Source organism: Venturia canescens, chromosome 4, assembly GCF_019457755.1.
Source record: "Venturia canescens isolate UGA chromosome 4, ASM1945775v1, whole genome shotgun sequence".
Classification (NCBI taxonomy): Eukaryota; Metazoa; Arthropoda; class Insecta; order Hymenoptera; family Ichneumonidae; genus Venturia; species Venturia canescens.
The window spans coordinates 8,441,871-8,461,216 of NC_057424.1; the positions used below are offsets into that span (position 1 = coordinate 8,441,871).

Below are 19,346 nucleotides of genomic sequence, written 5' to 3' on the forward strand. Positions count from 1 at the left end.
AATAAATCGATAATAATAAATATAACCAAAAAAAATACGTGAAATTATTTCATTTCTCTGCCGAAATAAACACTCGAAGCTTCTGACAGGTACCAGCGATCCTCCTTGCGGGTAAAATCCGCGCGTAAATTCAAACAGCAGTTTCTTAAACAAGACCACGTACAGTTTGACCATTGTCGACAACGCTCGATCAATTTCTCAGGCAAACTTGTAGCCGTTGCGCACCTCGAGCCTAGAAATGTGAAAAAGAATCCAAGTTTCTGTCCGAAGTAAACGGCTTCATATCGCCAAAGTATGCTTCTTCAACGTCGTGCAATTTTTTATAGATAGAAAGTAAAAAATTTCAAAATTCAATTCAAAGGAATCATAAAATGTGCAAAACTTTTTTTTTCATTCTCACAGTTTGTGCATAAAAATATTTTAAACAAGTCATAAAATTCTAAAAATGATCACATATACTGTGAGAATAGTTTTTCCGAAACTATGAGTTTGGAATTTGGGAACAATAATTTTGGGTTTCGAGAGAAAAAAAGTCATGAAACCTTTGGGAGTCAGACGCCATGAGTAAAATGAACAAAAAAAATTGGCCTAGTTCGAAGAAGCACTTTTACAATTGTGGAGAAATAGTCCATCTTCGTTCGGCATAAGAAATATAATTGCATTGGCCGGTATCGGAAATCCAATTGGAGCCAATTTTAGAGCATACACCAGCCGGACGTGGCTCCAGTACAACAAATGTGGATATGACAGGATATATCTGAGAGGTCGGTCCAACATGTAAACTTCAATAAACAATGATACGAGTGAACGTTACACATTTCCATGAAAAAGGATGAATAAACGTTGGGGAAGATACTGGAAAGGAAATGAATACGACGTCAAATCCAATTCCCCGTTATTTTCTTCGCGCATAATGAAGAAAGCACGCAGCGATTGTAGTTCGATTGTATGAAAGTTCATTTTCATGATAAAATCAAAAATACATATGCTCTGTAATTTTCAATCAGCTGGATTCATCGCTGGAATTTTGGGCGCCAAATTTGTGACGGATTTTTTCCAAGCCCCGAAAAAATGCCACAAAAGTCTGGCTCTCTTTCCCGTCGATTTTAAACAAAATCTAAGATGAAATTTTAAAGTTGGGCGCCAGTCGCAAAGCGACTCGACGGCAAAGAGAGAGAGACGTAAAGTTGACCAGCTTGCGATCAGCGGGATGGGCGGGGTGACCTCGAGAATAATTAAAACACAAAAATTACGTTTGGAAATAATAATAACAAATTTAATCTTAAAGTCGGAAAATATAAGAAAAATGACAACAGAAATACGCACGCTCGGGATAAGTTCCAGTCGCAAACAAATTCGCGTCTGGGACACATGATTGTGCAGCATTTTTCTCCACTCAGCTTTACTCAAATTCTTTAAAACGTCAGCGCTCTTGTTATTATTTCTGACAATCAAAGGATAAAGTCTAAAAAACGTCGAAAAATATTTTGCGTTAATTTCATTCATCACCGGAGTAACCCCATCAAATATCGCCACAAGTTTGTCAAAAATTATTTTCCATTGCGAACGCGTAAAACGAAAGAGACACGCCAAAGAGCTGCAATCAAAATGTCGATTGGGATAAACTCATTTTTCATTAGGATCCAGTACAATTTTATTTTATAAGTAAAATAATTCCATAACGCACTCTTACTTAAATCGAAACGAAGAATAACGAGGAAAGTATTTTGCAACGTTATTTTTCTATTTTTATTCTAAGAATGGTGAGAAAATTACTGTCCGCGTTTAAAAATGGGTGAATCGTAGCACAAACCGTCTTTGAACGGACGGATGAAGTCGGTAAAAGTAGAACGAGCACAGAGTTTTTACGTTATCAAAAAAAATATGTGCGCAGGCAAATCAGTGCGAACGCGAATGTTGGACTCTGTCAAAATAATTATTCATTTAAAACATCAGACAGTATTTACTTAACCGACAGCGATAGGTTCGCGATCGCAGTTACCGTGCTGAAGATCACAAAGCTCGTCCGACGCTGAACGAGAAACCGTCAGCTATTCAGAGAATTCGAGGACTTTATGCCTAAACTTAAAAGTCTTCCGAAAAAGAAGTTGAATCGATCGACCAAAAACTTGGTGTACTTCATTCGTTTTTGTTTACTTTCCCGATCTCGAGGAATGAAAAGCAAAGATTTTTTGTTTGTTTACGTCGTAAGCTTGATTTCAGAGGTAATTTTGTGAATATACGTCTGCACGAAGTACGATACAACTTCAGAGAAAAATGGGCTTCTGCTAACTCTTGCAACGCGTGCAAAATTCGCTCGTGTAACACACTAACACAAACGCTCTCAACTTGTATGTAAAATATAAAGACAAAAATTGATGATTTTTTTCGATGAAATGTCAAACTTTAGAAGTTCATTTTCGATGTGATTCTCTCTCCGTTAGAACAATTTTTTGAATGAATTTATATGTGCTCAAAAATATCAACTTTCGTTTACGGAGTTTCTGAATGAAATTGAAATCATTTTTATTCGATATTTAAGTTTGATTACGTAAAGAAATGAATTTTGAAACGAGCATATGATCGACCTTTTCGTTCGAGCCTTCATTGACCCCATGCACGAACGGAGGGTTAATTAGCTGAATTATCAATTTTCCCACGTGGGAAAACTTGATTAATTAGCAGCAAAAAATTATGACGATCACGTGATGTGCTTTGTGATGAAAATTTTCACATCCCATTACCGGAAACTTTTTTTCGGTAAATATTTTGAAAAGGAAAAAAAAGATCTACCCCCATTTTTCGGAAAAGTTGCACTTCTAAATATTTACTCTGAACAATCCTCATGGAAACGAGAACTTTTTCTGTATCAAAAACTTAACACTTCGACTTTCAGAACAACACGAAAATTACTCGTGACTGAGGGATTGTCGTATCTTTCGTTGATTTGAAAACATACAGATAAGCAGGGATACACAGTTTCCAAAGTTATCAGCGGCCGCGGTTGAAATTTATTTCGTTGGAATTCAGCCCAGAATGGGCGCTCAAGACCGAATCCGAAGAGAATACGAGATCGTTTTACTCCCAAAACTTGATCGTGCCATTTAATTCGTGACTGTTATTGTGTGAGAATTAAATTCTCACATTTATTGCATTTAACGGTAAACGGCAACGTAATTGTTGTTCAGTACTGTCATAATGATAAATATTAAAAATCGCCTGTGAAGTCAGTATTTACTTACGTAATGCGCCAATTTTTTCGGAGCACTTTGAGCGCCATCTGAGTCGACTGCATTGAATCATGACTGCTGAATACATGGTACTACTCACCGGATAAGACAGGCACGATTATAGACCCGAAAAATAATGTGTGAATAAGGAACTGATTTCAAATTTCTTCGTTTCCAAACGAAAGCTATTTTGAAAGCAAAAATCAATATTTGAAACAAGAAAAAATTTGGAATCATCATCTGACGACCGAAATATTGCTATCTGCTATTTTTCTTTAAACATATATTTGGCAAAAGACGAGAAACGTAATGTTTTGCATCACGAAAAATTGTCTGCTCGATCAGCGTCATTTTGCTTTCCGAAAAATACCCTAAATTCGATGGTTGTCACTCTTAAGGTTGATCTATCGCAAACTTCATTATTAGATGCAAACGTGATATTTTTTTACTTCATAGTCAAAAAGTGCACAGGAAAATGCCTGCAAAAATTTTGAGCACATCATCGACTAGTTATATAACAATAAATAATCGATAAAATTTCGAAATTTTAACACACATCTTATGGAGATCGCGTTCCAAAAGAGATTTGAGTCACGAATAACTAATTTTCCCGATTAGATGTTCTAAAAAAGAATTCTGAAATGTTCAAAAAAATGATGAGGATCATTTTTGAATTAAAAAAAAAAAACGAAGTTTGTCGAACACATAAAATAAAAATCTTCGATTTAGTCGAGTCATTATTACCGCTCTGGCTGCGTAAAGGTGGCATCGCTGCATAACCTCGAATAACACGGAACGAATTCGAATATGTGAACTGTAGGGTGGAAAATTAATTTAACTGATTGCACAAAACCTGGAATATAAAATTTTTATTTTTATTTTCTTTCTTCTTTTCTCTTTTCATTAAAAAGACATTTCGATATATCGAAATGTGAAGCCTCTATTCGTTGCCATGGTTTTCTTTAGTCGTTGCTAAGACTGAATTGTTGCAAAACATCATGTTAGGTATCAAAATTGAAGTTGTTGCTAGTAAAATAAATTTTAAGGTAAATCCTGTACTGCATGCTAGTCAAATGAGTGCTAAATTTTCAAAACGCTTTTAGACCAAGTTTAACGTACCGATTAAATGTATTGTTAGTGGATTTGTATTACAGCATATCTCATTAAGATGTAAAAATATTAAAAACGCTAGTTTTGCAAAACCATCAACTGATAAATACAAATTTCCACGCTGACACATTTTCACTGGTATTTTTCAAAGAATTATCTGCGTTTTTTCATCGATTTTATTGCAACAAGTCTCATTTTATTCGTCAACCGGTCCTCTATGAATCCACCATGTAGTTGTTTTTTTAACTTGATCGTTTCACTGTTGCAGCTAATTGTTCATTAAGTGAAAAAACTTTTTCATTCATAATTTCTGAAGGAATGAGTTTAAAGGAAAATCTACGCGGTGAATTCGTAGAGGATCGGTTGAGGAACAAAATGAGACTTGGTGCAATAAAATCGGTTATAAAATACAGATGATTCTTTGAAAAATACCTGTGAAAATGTGTCATCATGGAAATTTGCATCTATCAGTTGATAGTTTTGCAAAACTATCATTTTCAATATTTTTTCACGTTAATAAGATATGTTTGAATACATATCTACTGACAATAATATAATCGGTACTCAATTTAGCACTCATTTGACTAGCATGCAGTACAGGAGTTACCTTAATATGAAATAAAAAACATTGTCCGATAATATATAGACTTTGTATCAATTCAAATCAGAAAAATCTCTCGACACATGTTTTTCAACTTGCAAAAATGTTGTAACATGAAGTCAAAAATTTATTAAATATTGTAGACATTTTTTTTGCAAAACCCTTTGTAATCCCTAATTCTCTGTTCTTATTTTCTTACTTTCATATGATAAATGCAAAAGTAACTCTGTCTGTCGCTTAAAACACTGAACCGATTTAGATGAAACTCTGTACGGAGGTATGGAGATACTTTGAGTCCTCGAGCAAAGGACATAAGATAGTTTATAACACAGAAATCATCACTTAATCATAAGGATGCGATAAGAGGGGTGTTGATTAATTTTTCCTCTTTGATGTAATTTCTTCCTTCCATAAGAATCCTAAGAGTCATGAAAAAAATAATAACCTACATAACTTTAACATACTGAATCAAATTACATTTTTTTTTGTACTATAGTGTATTGAAATTCAGTAAAGACGAGCTACATTTTTCAGCAGAATTCTTGCAGAAATGAGTGTAGCTTATTTTTTTTTGATGGAGTTGTACCGGCATTCATTATTCCTTTTAACTTAACAAGATTCAGTTTTTTGGAACTCGTAGGCGTAGAGGTTTTGGCCTGAAGCAGTTTACTCTTGCTATTGCACGATGCAGGTGTCTTAGGAATGATGGTCTGTAGGTTACTGAATCGTTTTGTTTCAGGAGTCTGAGAATCGCTGAGATTTAATCCTGCAGTTCTGTCCTTTGTTCGTTTTTTTCTTTTTTTTGAAGATGTCGAAACATTTAAACTGACAAATGAATTTTTCTCTGAAATTTTTTCCCGTCTTGGTTTGCTAAGGGAAAATGTTGTAGTCCTTGAACAGACCGAACATATGCGTATTAATTTGTTGGATGTATTTTTCTTGCATTTGCTAACAAGACTGTGTGTTCGACTGGAGTTTCTTGATGTTGCATCAGCTGGAAACTTCATGAGTTTTTCTATACGCTTACTCATAGTTTTGCCTGGGAGTATTCGTGACTTGTACTTCACCATTGACCATGGCGTGCAACACTGTGGACACATTGTAGATTGCCCAAAGTTTTGTTTAGGCAACTCGTAATTCCTGTTGAGTTTCTGACAACATTGCCTGACAACAAAAATCAGATAAGTTATAAATCTGAATCGACGCACTCTTGAATTTGTGAATTGATAAGTTTATACTCATTAAAAATATTTCTAGTTTTCCCATTTTTTAAAAATAGACACAAATAGATTAATTATGTGCATTCTACTGATGGATCGAAAAAAATATCAACCAACATAGTATTTAAAAAAAAATACTAGAGAAGAGTAGTCTCTACAGCTCTTTTTTTTCTTGGAAGAATTAAAGTTTCTAAGGTAGACCAGAAAACAGAGCATAGTCCGTGAAAGGCCAAGAGCTAATACAATGAGAAAAACATTAACTTTTTCTATGTTAAAGAACAAACATAATTTTCTTAAATACGTTATGAATGACAATAATGATAGTCTGAGTTGAACTTTTAAAGGATTCGAAGTACATATAGCGATAAATTGAGAAAAAAAAAATTGTGTATGGCAGTATTTGTATTATTTGTATTAGGAGTTTAATTTTTTACTTGTAGTGCATTCGCAGCTTGATGATATCCGGATTTCGAGTGTTCTCGAAAAATTTTGATAGATTCCACAGATGTACTATCGGATCCATTTTTGGTCCTTCGTTTTAATATTATTCGTGTCTTCAGACGACATACAACATGCATTCAAAATTCCTCGATCGTTACAAACTTAACCTAACTTTTAGATTTGCACTTTTGCACATCGTCAGCTCTTACAATACGATAAAAACTTGAAAAAGACCCGTTTTCTGATTTGTTCGTTATAACGCACCATCATTCATTTTACCGACTCGTTCGCCCAAATCGTGCCCAATTACAAAACATCTCCCTCTATATTCTCAACTCCTCTGGTATCCTCCGAGAATAAGTAGAGATTGATACGCTTTCATCAATTAGTTAATGAGTAATATCAAAAACAAAAACCTTAGAGATAAAAGATAATTATAGAAAAAGTTTAGAGTCGTATCGAGAGCAGAATTGCCGGAATCGGTTTAGCGCAAAATTTCCGAAAAAAGTCAATACGCGTTCTAAAACACATCTAATTAAGGAAAGTTATGAATTTAATTGTAGAAACTCTGTCCATCAAGAATGCGAACATCTTCCCTAATTCTTGCGCTCACCTAAATTTCTTTCCATTCGTTCCATTTCGTAATGGTTTCTTGTACTTTGTAATAATTCGTTTTTGAAAAATCGCGTGTAATGTCAAGCTTCGATTTTAACGGGAAACGTAGTATAGTAATAATGTAAAAGAAATAATAATTAGATTTTTCATTCATTTGTTATATTTATTACTCATCATATTTTTATTTAGCTCAATGAAACTAAATTCAAAGTGAACGCATTTATTTTAGATTTTCTTCATTGTATTCATTGACGGTTAAATAGAATTTCACTGCTCCTATTTTCCGCATTCCGTTTGAAATATTTCATAGAGATCGATCATATCTGGCTGTATTCCAAAACCACTCCAAAACTCGCTGGCAGCGCTGTGAGCACTCAGTACTGCCAACCCCAGGCTTCTTCTTCCTCTCTCCGTCTCATCGTTGCCAACTTTACACGCTTTACACAGTTGCTTGCCAATGCCAACTATAATTCGGAAAAATCGGCTGACATACAGAATTACTTTTTCAAATATCCCTAACGAACGGACATCCGACAAACTTTTTATTTAGAGAATTTGTGACCGATGAGGAATTGCGCTTTGATTAGACATTTGAAAATTCATGGTATGTTGAAATTGAAAAAAAACGGTAAACTTTCATATAAATTTTCGTTTATAATTTATCTAATTGACTAATTTCTTACCAATTACTTTACTACCGATTAATAACTTACTAATTACTTTATAAGAGTCGAATAAACGGTTTACACGAGAAAATAGTCAGAAAATCAAGAATCAAATGGCCAAATTCTCAGAGGTGTCAACTTTGCAGGATATTTTTCCAAGAGCTTCAACAAAAATCAAGTGCTGCCATCAATTGTAATTTTTTGAAACCATCAGTCGCATTAAACACGTCAATTTTGTAATAACAGCAGCTGTCGATAAGGAGATTTGTTATCTTGTTGTGTAATCATTTTTGAAAGCTATGCAAAGGCATCGAATGCAGCACGTGTGTCAACAATTATGACATAACAAATTATGACATAAGTATCATCATAATATCAAAGTGGCCCGAACAAACTTAATTGATGAGTTGACAATGGTAATCGTGATAAAAGTGCGAGTAACGCTTGTGCATAAAAAGTGATACGTTATTGATTGAAATTGTCGTGACGTCATCAAGGATCACGCCACAATCCCCACTTTTTGATCACTGTGATCTCATTGGTCCAGGTGGATAAGGTTGTAAACTATAGTCAGCCAAATCTCCACGCTTCTCAGCGCCCAGAGTCCAAAGTCGCATTTTCACGACGTCAAACTTAAATCGTCTTTTTATTATCTGTTGCCATAATCAAATAAAGACAATCGCTGTGAGACAACTGGCCTTACATCGCCATCGATGTACAAACACACACACGCACTCCTTGTCTCATAGGCAAGAGATCGTATAAAAGTTTTATCGATAAATTCAGTTCTCTCGTATAACACCGCTGAAATCAAAATCATTTGAGTTCACCATAAACGCAGAACCGGTTGTTTCATGCGATTTCATGAATGAATGAGTTCTTTTTTGTTCTTATTTTTTTTTTTTATGAAGTATAACGTAAATAAAAAAGTGTATCAAAAAGCACCCATGAAAATTTACTGCAGGTAATGCAAAAAGCATCTTTTTTTATCAGTCTAGCCGTTATTTCGATGACAAAATCATGCAAATTTTGTGAATGTTATCGGTACACAGTTTTGAAAATTGAAAAAAATAATGTTAACTAATTTTAATTAGTTGAAACTATACAGAAGGGTTTTTTAAACAACCACATTGTAGTACACCTTTCATACGCGTTTAGTTTCATCCCTGGTCCACACGTCCCAACTATGTTGTGCATGGGAGATATATAGGCGATTCAGTCGATGTCGAAGACTAGGCGATGGGAGGGTCGCTCGGCTGTTCTCTTTCTCGCTACATCTGTCTTGTTCTCGCTCTCGTGGATCCCACGAGAAAGAGAGACAGATAGTAACTGCGCGGCTGTTGAACAGTGTACATTAGGTACGTTGAGCGTTTTCAACATAATCTTGAAATTTGAGACGCAGGGCGTGAGGCATTAAAAATTAACATTGTGAAAACAAACTGTAATATCTTTTGAAGCTTTTAAACCGGTCTATTAGTACGTTTCAGTGTTATTAACCCAAAATATTGAAATAAAAAAAACATGGACCCCATCGAAAGCGAGGTTATGAATGGCTCGCTATGAGCTCTCTGTTGATTGTCGTGGATTCGCAATTTTCTCGGCATCAAAATGACAATTCGTTGAGCTTCCCGTGGAATTCGGGTTCTTGTGTTCGTCGAGGATAATTTGCACGTCGACAAAGCTTGAAATACGATTGAACAGCCGTGAGGCAAGTGAGAAGAAAGGGGAAAAAAAGGAATAAGAGGTAGGGGTATCCTAAAGCGAAATGATCAAATCTATCGAGAACACGTGGTGCGTTGTACGGTGAATTTTTATATTTTACTTTACCTGTAATGTGTAAAATAAGATAAGAGAGGGCAAGTTTTGCGTCAGCCAAATACGGGGCCTTTTCCCACCACATTTTTTGGTAGTTTTGTCCAGTCAGAAAAGAAACAGGGGAAACAGAATGCAGCAGAAAGAGAGGCTTAATCATTTTACATGAGCCCATCCGCTTATGGTGAAGACTGGTGAAACGAAGCGACCGAGCGTCAGTCGTCAGCAGTGTACATGTACGGGAGGACACGTTACGAAACGAATAATTAATTTTGCAAATTAAATCCACCGTTTTCCTTGTGGTTTCTTCGTTTACAAGTTTTGAAGAATAATACTTGATACGATAATAACCTTCAAAAACAGGCCATTAGAATCGTCAAATCAACCCGAGTCGTGCGTCTGTGTGTGTTCGCGCGCTCGCGCGTCTGTGTTGTGTCAGGGAGTAGTGAGTGCATTCACGTGGTTTTTTTGGAGAACCGCACGCTTTAGCTTTATTTCCACGCAAAGTCGAATCTGTACACGGTAGGAAACTCAAAGTTCATAAGTGCATTAATATCGTGAATGGAAACTGTAAACAGTCGTCAATTAATAAATAACTCCATCCGTTATAACCTCTACAGCGATGAAAAAAAAAGAACGTAATAATTGTCAAGGATTAAAGTACACCGGGATCCTCTATCAATCATTCGCACGCTTCATGTTTCAATACACGAACTGATAAATCTGTTAGTCATTTGCTCGCCGGATATTTGAATGCATCAAATAAATACATAAGAGGGGAATTAAATTGAAAGGACACGTGATCGCTGAATCGTCACAGACACGGAATTTGCGCGTCTCGCAACCACGTCCCAGCGACTTGTGCGTTAGAACACAAGAGGGAGAGAGATAGAGAGAGAGAGAACTTCGAACTCGCTGCTTTTTGCTTCACTACAGCACGAGATCGTGGTTCAACTCTCTACATGTGGGTATATTAATTCCGTTTTTCTCTTACAACATTGAAAATTGTTGCTTGTGGAAAGTCGCAAAGCGTGTCGTATTCGTGACCTCATTTATACGTTCGTATTTTTTCGATGATCAGACTCGTCGATCAGAGCTTTTGTAATAATTCGATTGTGTTTCGATGCGTTTTTTGTATATTGTGTCGACCGTATTCGACAAAGCGGAACGCGCAGATCGAGCTCGAGCCGCCAAAAAGTAGTAGCGTCAAGTACGTTTATCTTTCTCATGCATGTTTTTGTTTACATGTGCTCATTCATTCATTTCCACGGTTTTGACACTAAAATCTTGGACTACGAAAGCGGGCGAATATTTTTTCGAATTATCTTTTAATTCCCGACTGTCCGTAGGGCCAAAAAGACGGGAGTTATGCGTTTCACTGCGATCAGTGGGTGGGCCAGTTTTCGAGAAAACTGGCGACAAAAATTGGTTCGACCAATTTTTGGCATAACTTTCTACATACGCCGGACAGTGTTCTTATTTGTAGTGTGTCCGAATTCATCGTGAAATTTTTTGTTTATTTAACCCTCGCTAGTCACACCTCAAGTTTCTGGCGTAATAGTCACACGGGGTCCAAAATACCCCACTCACTTTGGGGGACGATAAATAATTGAAAAACTGTAAAAAAAAATGAATAAAAATACTGCAATGTATTTTGGACCTTTAAGAAACGACCATAACGATTTTATTCTATTCGTGTTATTTTTAATATTTAAAAAAAAATGCTAAAGAAAATAATGCAGGAAAAATGATTTTTTTCACAAAAATTGATGTAGAAATCGTAATTTTGAATTTAAAAAAAAATCAACTCGTTCTATAAACCTGAGAAATTACGCTTTTAGGTAGTATTAGTTAAATTTGTCACGCTGGGGTGCATCGGACCCCGGATCTACGCACGGTCTGACTTGATCGACTACCAAAACTAAATGACGCTGAAGTTTCCAACGTTGAAGTCCAACGAAATGATCGAAAAAAATTCTCCAATAATTCCAGTAATTCTCCTATTGTGTTCCCTGCCAAATTTGCGATTCGTTGTTTTTCAAGCTGCACCCAACGATTCGTGAAATAAAAAATTGGTGAAATTCAAACGTTTTTTTCGTTCATTTCGTTGGACTCCAACGTTGGAAACTTCAGCTTCGTCAAAACTAAACTAACGGATCCTTTCAAATAATTACAACGAGGCTCTCTTCTCAACGGTTCGAACTGTCGACCGAGGGCACCACAAGTCCCACTTTCTCGAAATTTTTATTTGATATCGTCGGTCGAAAAACGGCTGGGGTCCAATATACCCCGTGCGACTATTAAGGGTTAACTTTAACGTTATTGAGAAACGATCCAACGTTGGGAAATGGAAAGTAAGAACTTTGGAAATCTGGGGAGATACCTTGGCCAAGGTAATCGCGAATCGATTGAAAAAATATAATTTGAAATTCTAATGATTGAATTTTTATTTTTTGCATATTCGACGGAAATGAAATCTCGGCCGATTACTCTTTGTTGCCCCATCAGAAAGCCTGAAACGAATGATTCTTCGCATAAATGATTCTCAATTGTTACCCTAATATGGCGAACTTGGGACGAGGAAATAAGTAGGAGAGAGATAAACACCCAAGAAATATGATAATCGGTGAAATAATGAAAAATCGTTGAACGATCCCCGATTAGTGCTCGACAAATTGCTCGCTCTTGCGGTCAGTGCTCGGTCCCGGGGTCACGACGATTCGATTAAACAGTTGTATATTTCTCACGCAAAACACAAATGCGGGTACTCGTCTTTGTACCTCGCTCGCCAATACCAGCTACGCTTTTGTTATGCATCTCTCATGAATACGTAATTCATCGTATTTCAAATGTATACAAACCTACAAATATTAAACGCGTCCGTTTTTTTCTCACGGAGTATACAATGCTCTCACGAATTTAATCGTCACCAATCAAAGAAATTTTATCACATTCTAATGCATTTGTTCAATAACGAAAGGTTCTGTTTTCCTTCAAAATGTTTCAGTTCTTCCAAAAAATGTCGTCTACATTATATTAATTATTTAACGCCCAAAGTACACTTTATTTTGCACACGGAGAGAAAAAAATAGTAAGAATTACTATGCTGCCATGGTATTGGGGGTTTTATATATCGCCCATTTTGAAAGTTTTTACCACCAAAAACATTGTAATTTCCAAGTTAATTTCGAATAAAAACTTTTAAATTTTTGATCTGACGAAGGTTTAAACTGTGCTATTTTTTCCTACGTAGCTCACCGAGAAAAGATTTTAAAATTTATGTTGACTCGATGATGAACTGTCAAGTAGAATTATCATGCCGTTTGGCTATGCTTAGTACTGTTTTCACAATTGAAATTTACAGTTGAACATAGTAAAATTTAAGGAGCTCGAACACAAGCATCGATCATACGCCAAAGTGTTTAGAAATTTACTACGGTGTAAATAACAGAATTTCATTCGCGATTGTACGATAACATGCCGATATGAATGTATACCGATGTATTTATTTTGACATCACACATCAATTTTCATCGAGTCGCTTCACAAAAATTACTATGTATGTTCGTAAGAATTAATAAATATTATACGATATAGAACCCTACTCCTATGGGACCATAGTAGTTTTTAGTGAAATTTCCTCTCCCGTGCATGTAAGCTTTTCTAGGGGATTATTCACTATGAAAAAGTTATTGAAAAAATTTGTAAGCTACCGTGTCGACTGTTTTTAAGGTCGCTGTTTTCAATGGTGCCATTAAAATTTGGCTACAACTCTTTTTTTTTTATTCGGAAGTCTTATCATATTATTTTCAATGATAAAGTGAATAAATTAGATAATTTGAAAAAAAAAAAAATTATTTGAGTTGTTTAAACTATTTGTTTAAAGGAAGTATGATGAAAAATTGAAATTTCTTAAAATTGGTCTCAGACTTGAGATCGACGCAGGAAAATATGTCAGACACATAGTGGAATAATTTCACAAAATTCGATCAAACGAAATTTTTAATAAATTTCTTGAATTTTTTGTTTAAAGAATTAAAAAAATTTGGTTAAACAAATAGTGGCAACATATTACCAATACACTATTCCTCGTAATCAATAATTTTGAAAAATTTCCATTTTTTGTCATTTGTTTCAAGTTTGTTTTAACAATTTGTTAAAACAAATTGTTAAAAAATTATTAAAAATTATTAAAAAATTAAAAATGTTTTAACAATTTGTTAAAACAAATTATAATTATGTTTTTCTGACGTACTTTTCCTCGTGAATCACGATTCTGGAATGAATTTTGAAAAATTTTAATTTTCTCTCAAAGATTGTTCCCAAAAATTGTTTAAACAAATTAATTTTGCAAAAATAATAGCAAATTTGTGATCAGCGATCCAAAAAACCTTCGACCTCATATGTAATTTCTATATCAACTCTAAAATACTCGTTTTCATCACAAAATTTGAATACCCTGAAAATTAAACATTTTAAGCAATTTTACCGTTTGTTTGCAATGCCCAGGGAAAAAGCCAAGCACGAACTTCGAAAGTACACATATCGAGGACACGATTTGTGCACTTCAGCATTGAAAAATAATATGTTAAGGCTTCCGAATCGTGGAATTAAAAAAAACGGACCTCAAAAATTGCTACATTTTACTTTATTTTGCAAAAACTTAATAAAAAAAAGGGTTTTAGCCAAATTTTAATGGCACCATTGAAAAGAGTGACCTCAATAATAGTCGACAAGGTAGCTTACGAATTTTTTCAATGACGTTTTTATAGTGAATTATCCCCTAGAAAAGGGTGCATGCGAAAGGTGTCTTTTGGGCGTTAAAGGCTCGAAATTTTCAATCAATACATTTCTTCTACTTGAAGTTTTCATTTCATTGATTTTCTGACTCCGAGTTTTCATTTTTTTCACTCAATTACGTCGGTCGTGATATATTTTCATGTCGCGTGGACCGAAAACGGGGAAACATTGCAATCGAGGACAAGCTCAAAATTTTTCACAGGATTGTGTGTGATTTTTTGGAGCATCAATGAAATACGAAGTTCAATCTCTCGGCTTACCCTTCTCACCGTCTATTGAGCTTTAAACACTATTATCGTCGACTCGATCTATAATTAACAGTCGTACAAGTTTTTTCTCGCCTTCTTTTTGCCACCGGCGAATAGACATTCTACGATTTATATATAGCTCGCCCAGAAAATAAGTAGGCAGAGTGAAAACACCGCTGTCCTCGGCGTTCCACCAGAAACATTTGAAAAATAGCAAACCGAATTTTAAAAAAACTTCGAAAATCGGTCAATTATCACTGGAGACGAAATTTTTGATTGACAATGGTTTTTTTAAATTTGAATTATAAACAAAGATGAAGAAATCAGTTTCCAAGCAGCTTTGCACTCTTCCAGTCTACTCTCAACGGTTGCTCAGTAAATATCGACGTTTTTTGAGTGTCCCAGCAAAAAAGTTTCTCGACTTTGACCCATTGTCGAGTTACCGACGGTGCATTCAAACTGACCTTAAAGAGCGTGACCTTGATCGAGCCCAAAGCAAGGAAAAAAGCGTTCAATTGAAATCACAGAGTTTGCACACTTTACTCAGTTCAGGTAAACCATACTAATTGTCGAAAGCGTAACAAGAGGGATTCGTTTCCATGATACGTTCGAGATTGGGAGAGCGAAAAGGCAGAATAACAACCGTCCTCTTTATGGCTCTGTTCAATAAGAACTCTGCTCTTAAAATCTTTACTCTGAAATTCATAACATCTCTGCGATGACGCTGAAGTTTCCAACGTTGGAGTCCAACGAAATGACCAAAAAAAACTCTCCAATAATTCCAGTAATTCTCCTATTTTGTTCCCTGCCAAATTTGCGATTCGTAGTTTTTCAAGCTCCACCAACGATTCGTGAAATAAAAAATTGGTGAATTACAAACGTTTTTTTCCGTTCATTTCGTTGGACTCCAACGTTGGAAACTTCAGCGTCGTTCTCTGCGTCTACTCATGTATAATCCATGATCTTTTATCTCTACTCATGATGAGATACGTTCTGAAATCATCATGAGTATAGAGATATTGGGGATTAAATATCATACCGGAGTAGATATTTTAAAGAGGGTGGACATTCTCTACTCAGATCCGCAGTTGTTAAGGAGGTTGAAGCGTATCTTATGTTAAAACTATTTTCCAACTTTGCACATTAAAATTTTTTAAACAGAAAGCTTAAGACAGTATTAAACTTCTGGCGGGATATGCCGATGGTTCACCGTCGTGAAATTGAGATATTTATTGTTGAAGTTTGCAATTTTTTGAAAGCTTTCATAAGAGCCCATGTTTAACCTTGTCATTGTCGACAATGAATATCTCGATTGCTAGGCGGTGAAACCTCTTCAAATTTGTCACACACAATTAAGCGCTATTCAAAAAGATTCACGTAAATTTTCAATTCATTATTTTGGAATAATAAAATCTAATGTATTTTTCGTATGATGTCCTATATATATCGCTTCAACTTCCTTAAGATGATGGATCAGTCGGTAATCACACCTCGAATTTTTTAAATTGAAACTCTTCGACATCGTTCGTCCGATTAAAATAATAAAAATGTCATCGTACGCAGCACGATTGCAAAAATCCGATGACATTTTTATTTTTTCGATCAGACGAACGATGTGGAAAAATTTCCTTTTCAAAATTTGCAGCTATCTCTCTCGCACTCACGGTTGTGATTACCGACTGATCCATCATCTTAAGGAGCGGAGTTGTTATCGAGAATGGGTGACGACCCTGAAGTTCGCAACGTTGGAGTCCAACGAAATGATCGAAAAAAACATTTACCATTCACCAATTTTTTATTTCACGAAGTATTGGTGCAGCCTGAAAAACTAGGAATTGCAAATTCGAGAGAGAACAGAATTGGAGAATTACTGAAATTATTGGAGAGTTTTTTTAGATCATTTCGTTGGACTCCAACGTTGCAAACTTCAGCGTCATAATGATTGTCGATAGAGTTATTAAGTAGCAGGTACATCATCACAGCTCTACACAATAACAACTCCGCTCTTTGAGCATGTATTTAGAGGAGAACTGTTATTGAATACATTACTGAGAGTAGAATTGTTGACTTGCTGCAACACAACTCGACTCTTACAAATCTACTCGATAACAATTCCACTCCGAGAATTTTTATTTTATGTATGAATCACGTCTCTACTCTTTAACATTTCTAGGCGGATAATACAAAAGATTAATGACAAAAGAAGAGACATATTGATTTTCAAATTTGAGAGTATAGAGCTGTTAGGAGCAGCGTTGTTTTTTAAAAGAGCCGTAAAGAGGACGGTTGTTATTCTGCCAAGCGAAAAAAGTGGCGAGCTCACTGCGAAACTCGGTGGTTGACATTGGTCGTTCAATCGCATAATATTTTTAGAGCTTCTCCAGTTTATTTATCAACCGAGTACACTCATTTAGCTGAAAATTTGATCAGGCCTCCCTGCAGACTTGTCACGCCCTACCAACGTGCGAATATTTCTCCAAGAAATAGTCCGTCTACGTTCGATCGTTCAAGGAAAGTCGATAGCAAGATGAATATTGATTGTAATTAAGGAGGGTGGCTAGCGACGATACAATGTTGCCATGCTAAATCATGTTAAATAGATTAAAAATTTCAAAATGATAAGAATTTAATAAAATTCAGTGAACATATTCTTTAGTGCCAAATTTGACAATACAAATTTTTTAAGATTTTTCTTCTGTACAGTTATCGAGTAATTAATCACTAAAGTTCACGTGTATAAGCATTGCATTTCCATATATATAGGTATACATTCCGGGCATAAGAAATCTGCTTTAATCCGTAATTACTCGATAACTAAGCAGAAGAAAATTTTGAAAAAAATTGTGTCTTCGCACTTGATGTTGAAGAACATTATCACCAAATTTGATTAATTTCTTATCATTTTGACGAACGTAGCCACCCTCCTTAACTCGATCGTGGCGTAATATCCTCCACAGTAGCAGAGTAGCATGTTTCGTCGGAATGGTGAGAAAAATGAAGGAAGATTGACCGGGGTCAAAGTCGGAGGAGATTTACATTGAGTTTTTCAAGCGAGTGCCTATAAAGCGCCACGATTCACGGCGTCAGATGCATCGTTACTGCATCCTCGTATGCGAGCCTCACATTCACGTGGGAGGGATGCGGGCACGATAATAAGGGGACCGGGAAAGCAATGCTGGTCTCAAAGCTCGGTCAGTGGAAGCTTTGCCATGTGGGACACGATGATCATCGAGTAATATGGTATAGCTGATGGTCGTGACAATTTTCTCCATCTCCGTCTGGTCTGTTCGTCTGGCTCTCTCACTTCTCGCGATCTCTCGCCCTCTCTATCTCTTGTTTCTCGTCTCTCCATAATTCTACCACAGAGACGAAAACATCGTCGACTTCCGGTTCATCAGCTCCGAGAGTTCGAGTCTCGTCGCTGAAGCTCACTCGGAGCCCGCTCTGCCCGCGATTCCGTTCGAGCGGTTAACGCGAGTTTCGTCCAAATTCAAGAGAAAATAAATGTTTGTCCGAACAAATACGCTTACTTCGTGGTTGCCGTCTACGAGCGTTATTTTCAATATGCTTCGACGCCAAACGCGGAGGTTCAAATCAGCAGAGATCACTAAATTTTCTAGTTCGACTCAAGCTGCTCCGTCAAAATTGTGTGGAAATAAATTGGCATAGCTTTTGAATCGTGCGGAGAGTGAACAAATAGATGAAATTTTTTCCTCGCATCGCGATATTAGTGAAACGTCAGAGTTTTCCCAATCGCATTAGCGAATTTCTTATTTTTTAACAAACGAAGATCTTCCAACTTGCCAAGCTCCAGGGCACTTTTATCGGGTCCATTTGCCGACATGAAAATCACACCGACGACTTATTATCTGTATTCGTTCTGGGAGCTCCGCACGAGTCATTCCTTATCCGAGTCGGATTAGACGAAAGAAAGTCAAAGATCAATGACGCGGCGAGCCGCAGGATTTCGCGCAAATAGTTTCTCATCGGCGATTTCATCGAAACATAACCTTGGCGCATCGGAGCCGCAAGGTTAAGCTGAGTCGATATTCGAAGCTGTTTTTTGATCGAACAATCATTGCGTTTGCTCTCGTAGAAATGCGTACGAGAAATTCAGATTTATTGAGCTGTCGCAGAGTCCTTGCTTTGCTTTCATGCGTCACAGCAGCGAGAAGAAAGAAGCGTTGGAGTTACTAGGCTCCCGTCAGAAAAAGGTTAAAAATTTCATTAAGATCTCGCAGTCAGAGCGTCGAGCAGGCGGAGCAACTATAAATTTACTCCTTGCATAATCCTCGCCAGCGATATCGGCCCTTCAACTTTCGAAGGAGAAGCTTCTCCTCGTGTTCATCCGACTGTAGGCTCGGAAATAAAAGACGACGCTGAAGTTTCCAACGTTGGAGTCCAACGAAATGAACGAAAAAAACGTTTGTAATTCACCAATTTTTTATTTCACGAATCGTTGGTGCAGCTTGAAAAACTACGAATCGCAAATTTGGCAGGGAACAAAATAGGAGAATTACTGGAATTATTGGAGAGTTTTTTCGATCATTTCGTTGGAATCCAACGTTGCAAACTTGAGCGTCATAATAAAAGACCTTAAAACC

At 36.3% G+C, this 19,346-nt stretch overlaps 2 protein-coding genes and 1 long non-coding RNA gene across 6 annotated transcripts in view; 1 reads left to right on the forward strand and 2 right to left on the reverse strand.

Annotated features, from left to right (window-relative positions):
• Positions 1 to 5,047: 5,047 nt before the first annotated feature.
• On the reverse strand, positions 5,048 to 7,106 carry LOC122409513 (uncharacterized). Its single transcript, XM_043417144.1, has 2 exons — positions 6,596 to 7,106; positions 5,048 to 6,105 (listed from the first exon to the last, which is right to left on the reverse strand). The coding sequence occupies exons 1-2, from the start codon at positions 6,682 to 6,684 to the stop codon at positions 5,472 to 5,474; spliced, it is 723 nt and encodes a 240-aa protein (XP_043273079.1). The 5' UTR covers positions 6,685 to 7,106; the 3' UTR covers positions 5,048 to 5,471.
• Positions 7,107 to 8,836: 1,730 nt separating this feature from the next.
• Positions 8,837 to 9,796, reverse strand: LOC122410129 (uncharacterized). The gene is made up of 2 exons (XR_006260855.1): positions 9,710 to 9,796; positions 8,837 to 9,219 (listed from the first exon to the last, which is right to left on the reverse strand). It is a non-coding gene; the product is annotated as an uncharacterized lncRNA (long non-coding RNA).
• Positions 9,124 to 19,346, forward strand: part of Acsl (Acyl-CoA synthetase long-chain) — a 31,399-nt gene continuing 21,176 nt past the window's right edge. For 2 of the 4 annotated variants that reach the window (XM_043418175.1, XM_043418179.1), the window contains exon 1: positions 9,251 to 9,626. The gene's annotated coding sequence lies outside the window, so the exon portion shown is untranslated. The other 2 variants (XM_043418176.1, XM_043418177.1) reach the window with 2 other exon arrangements.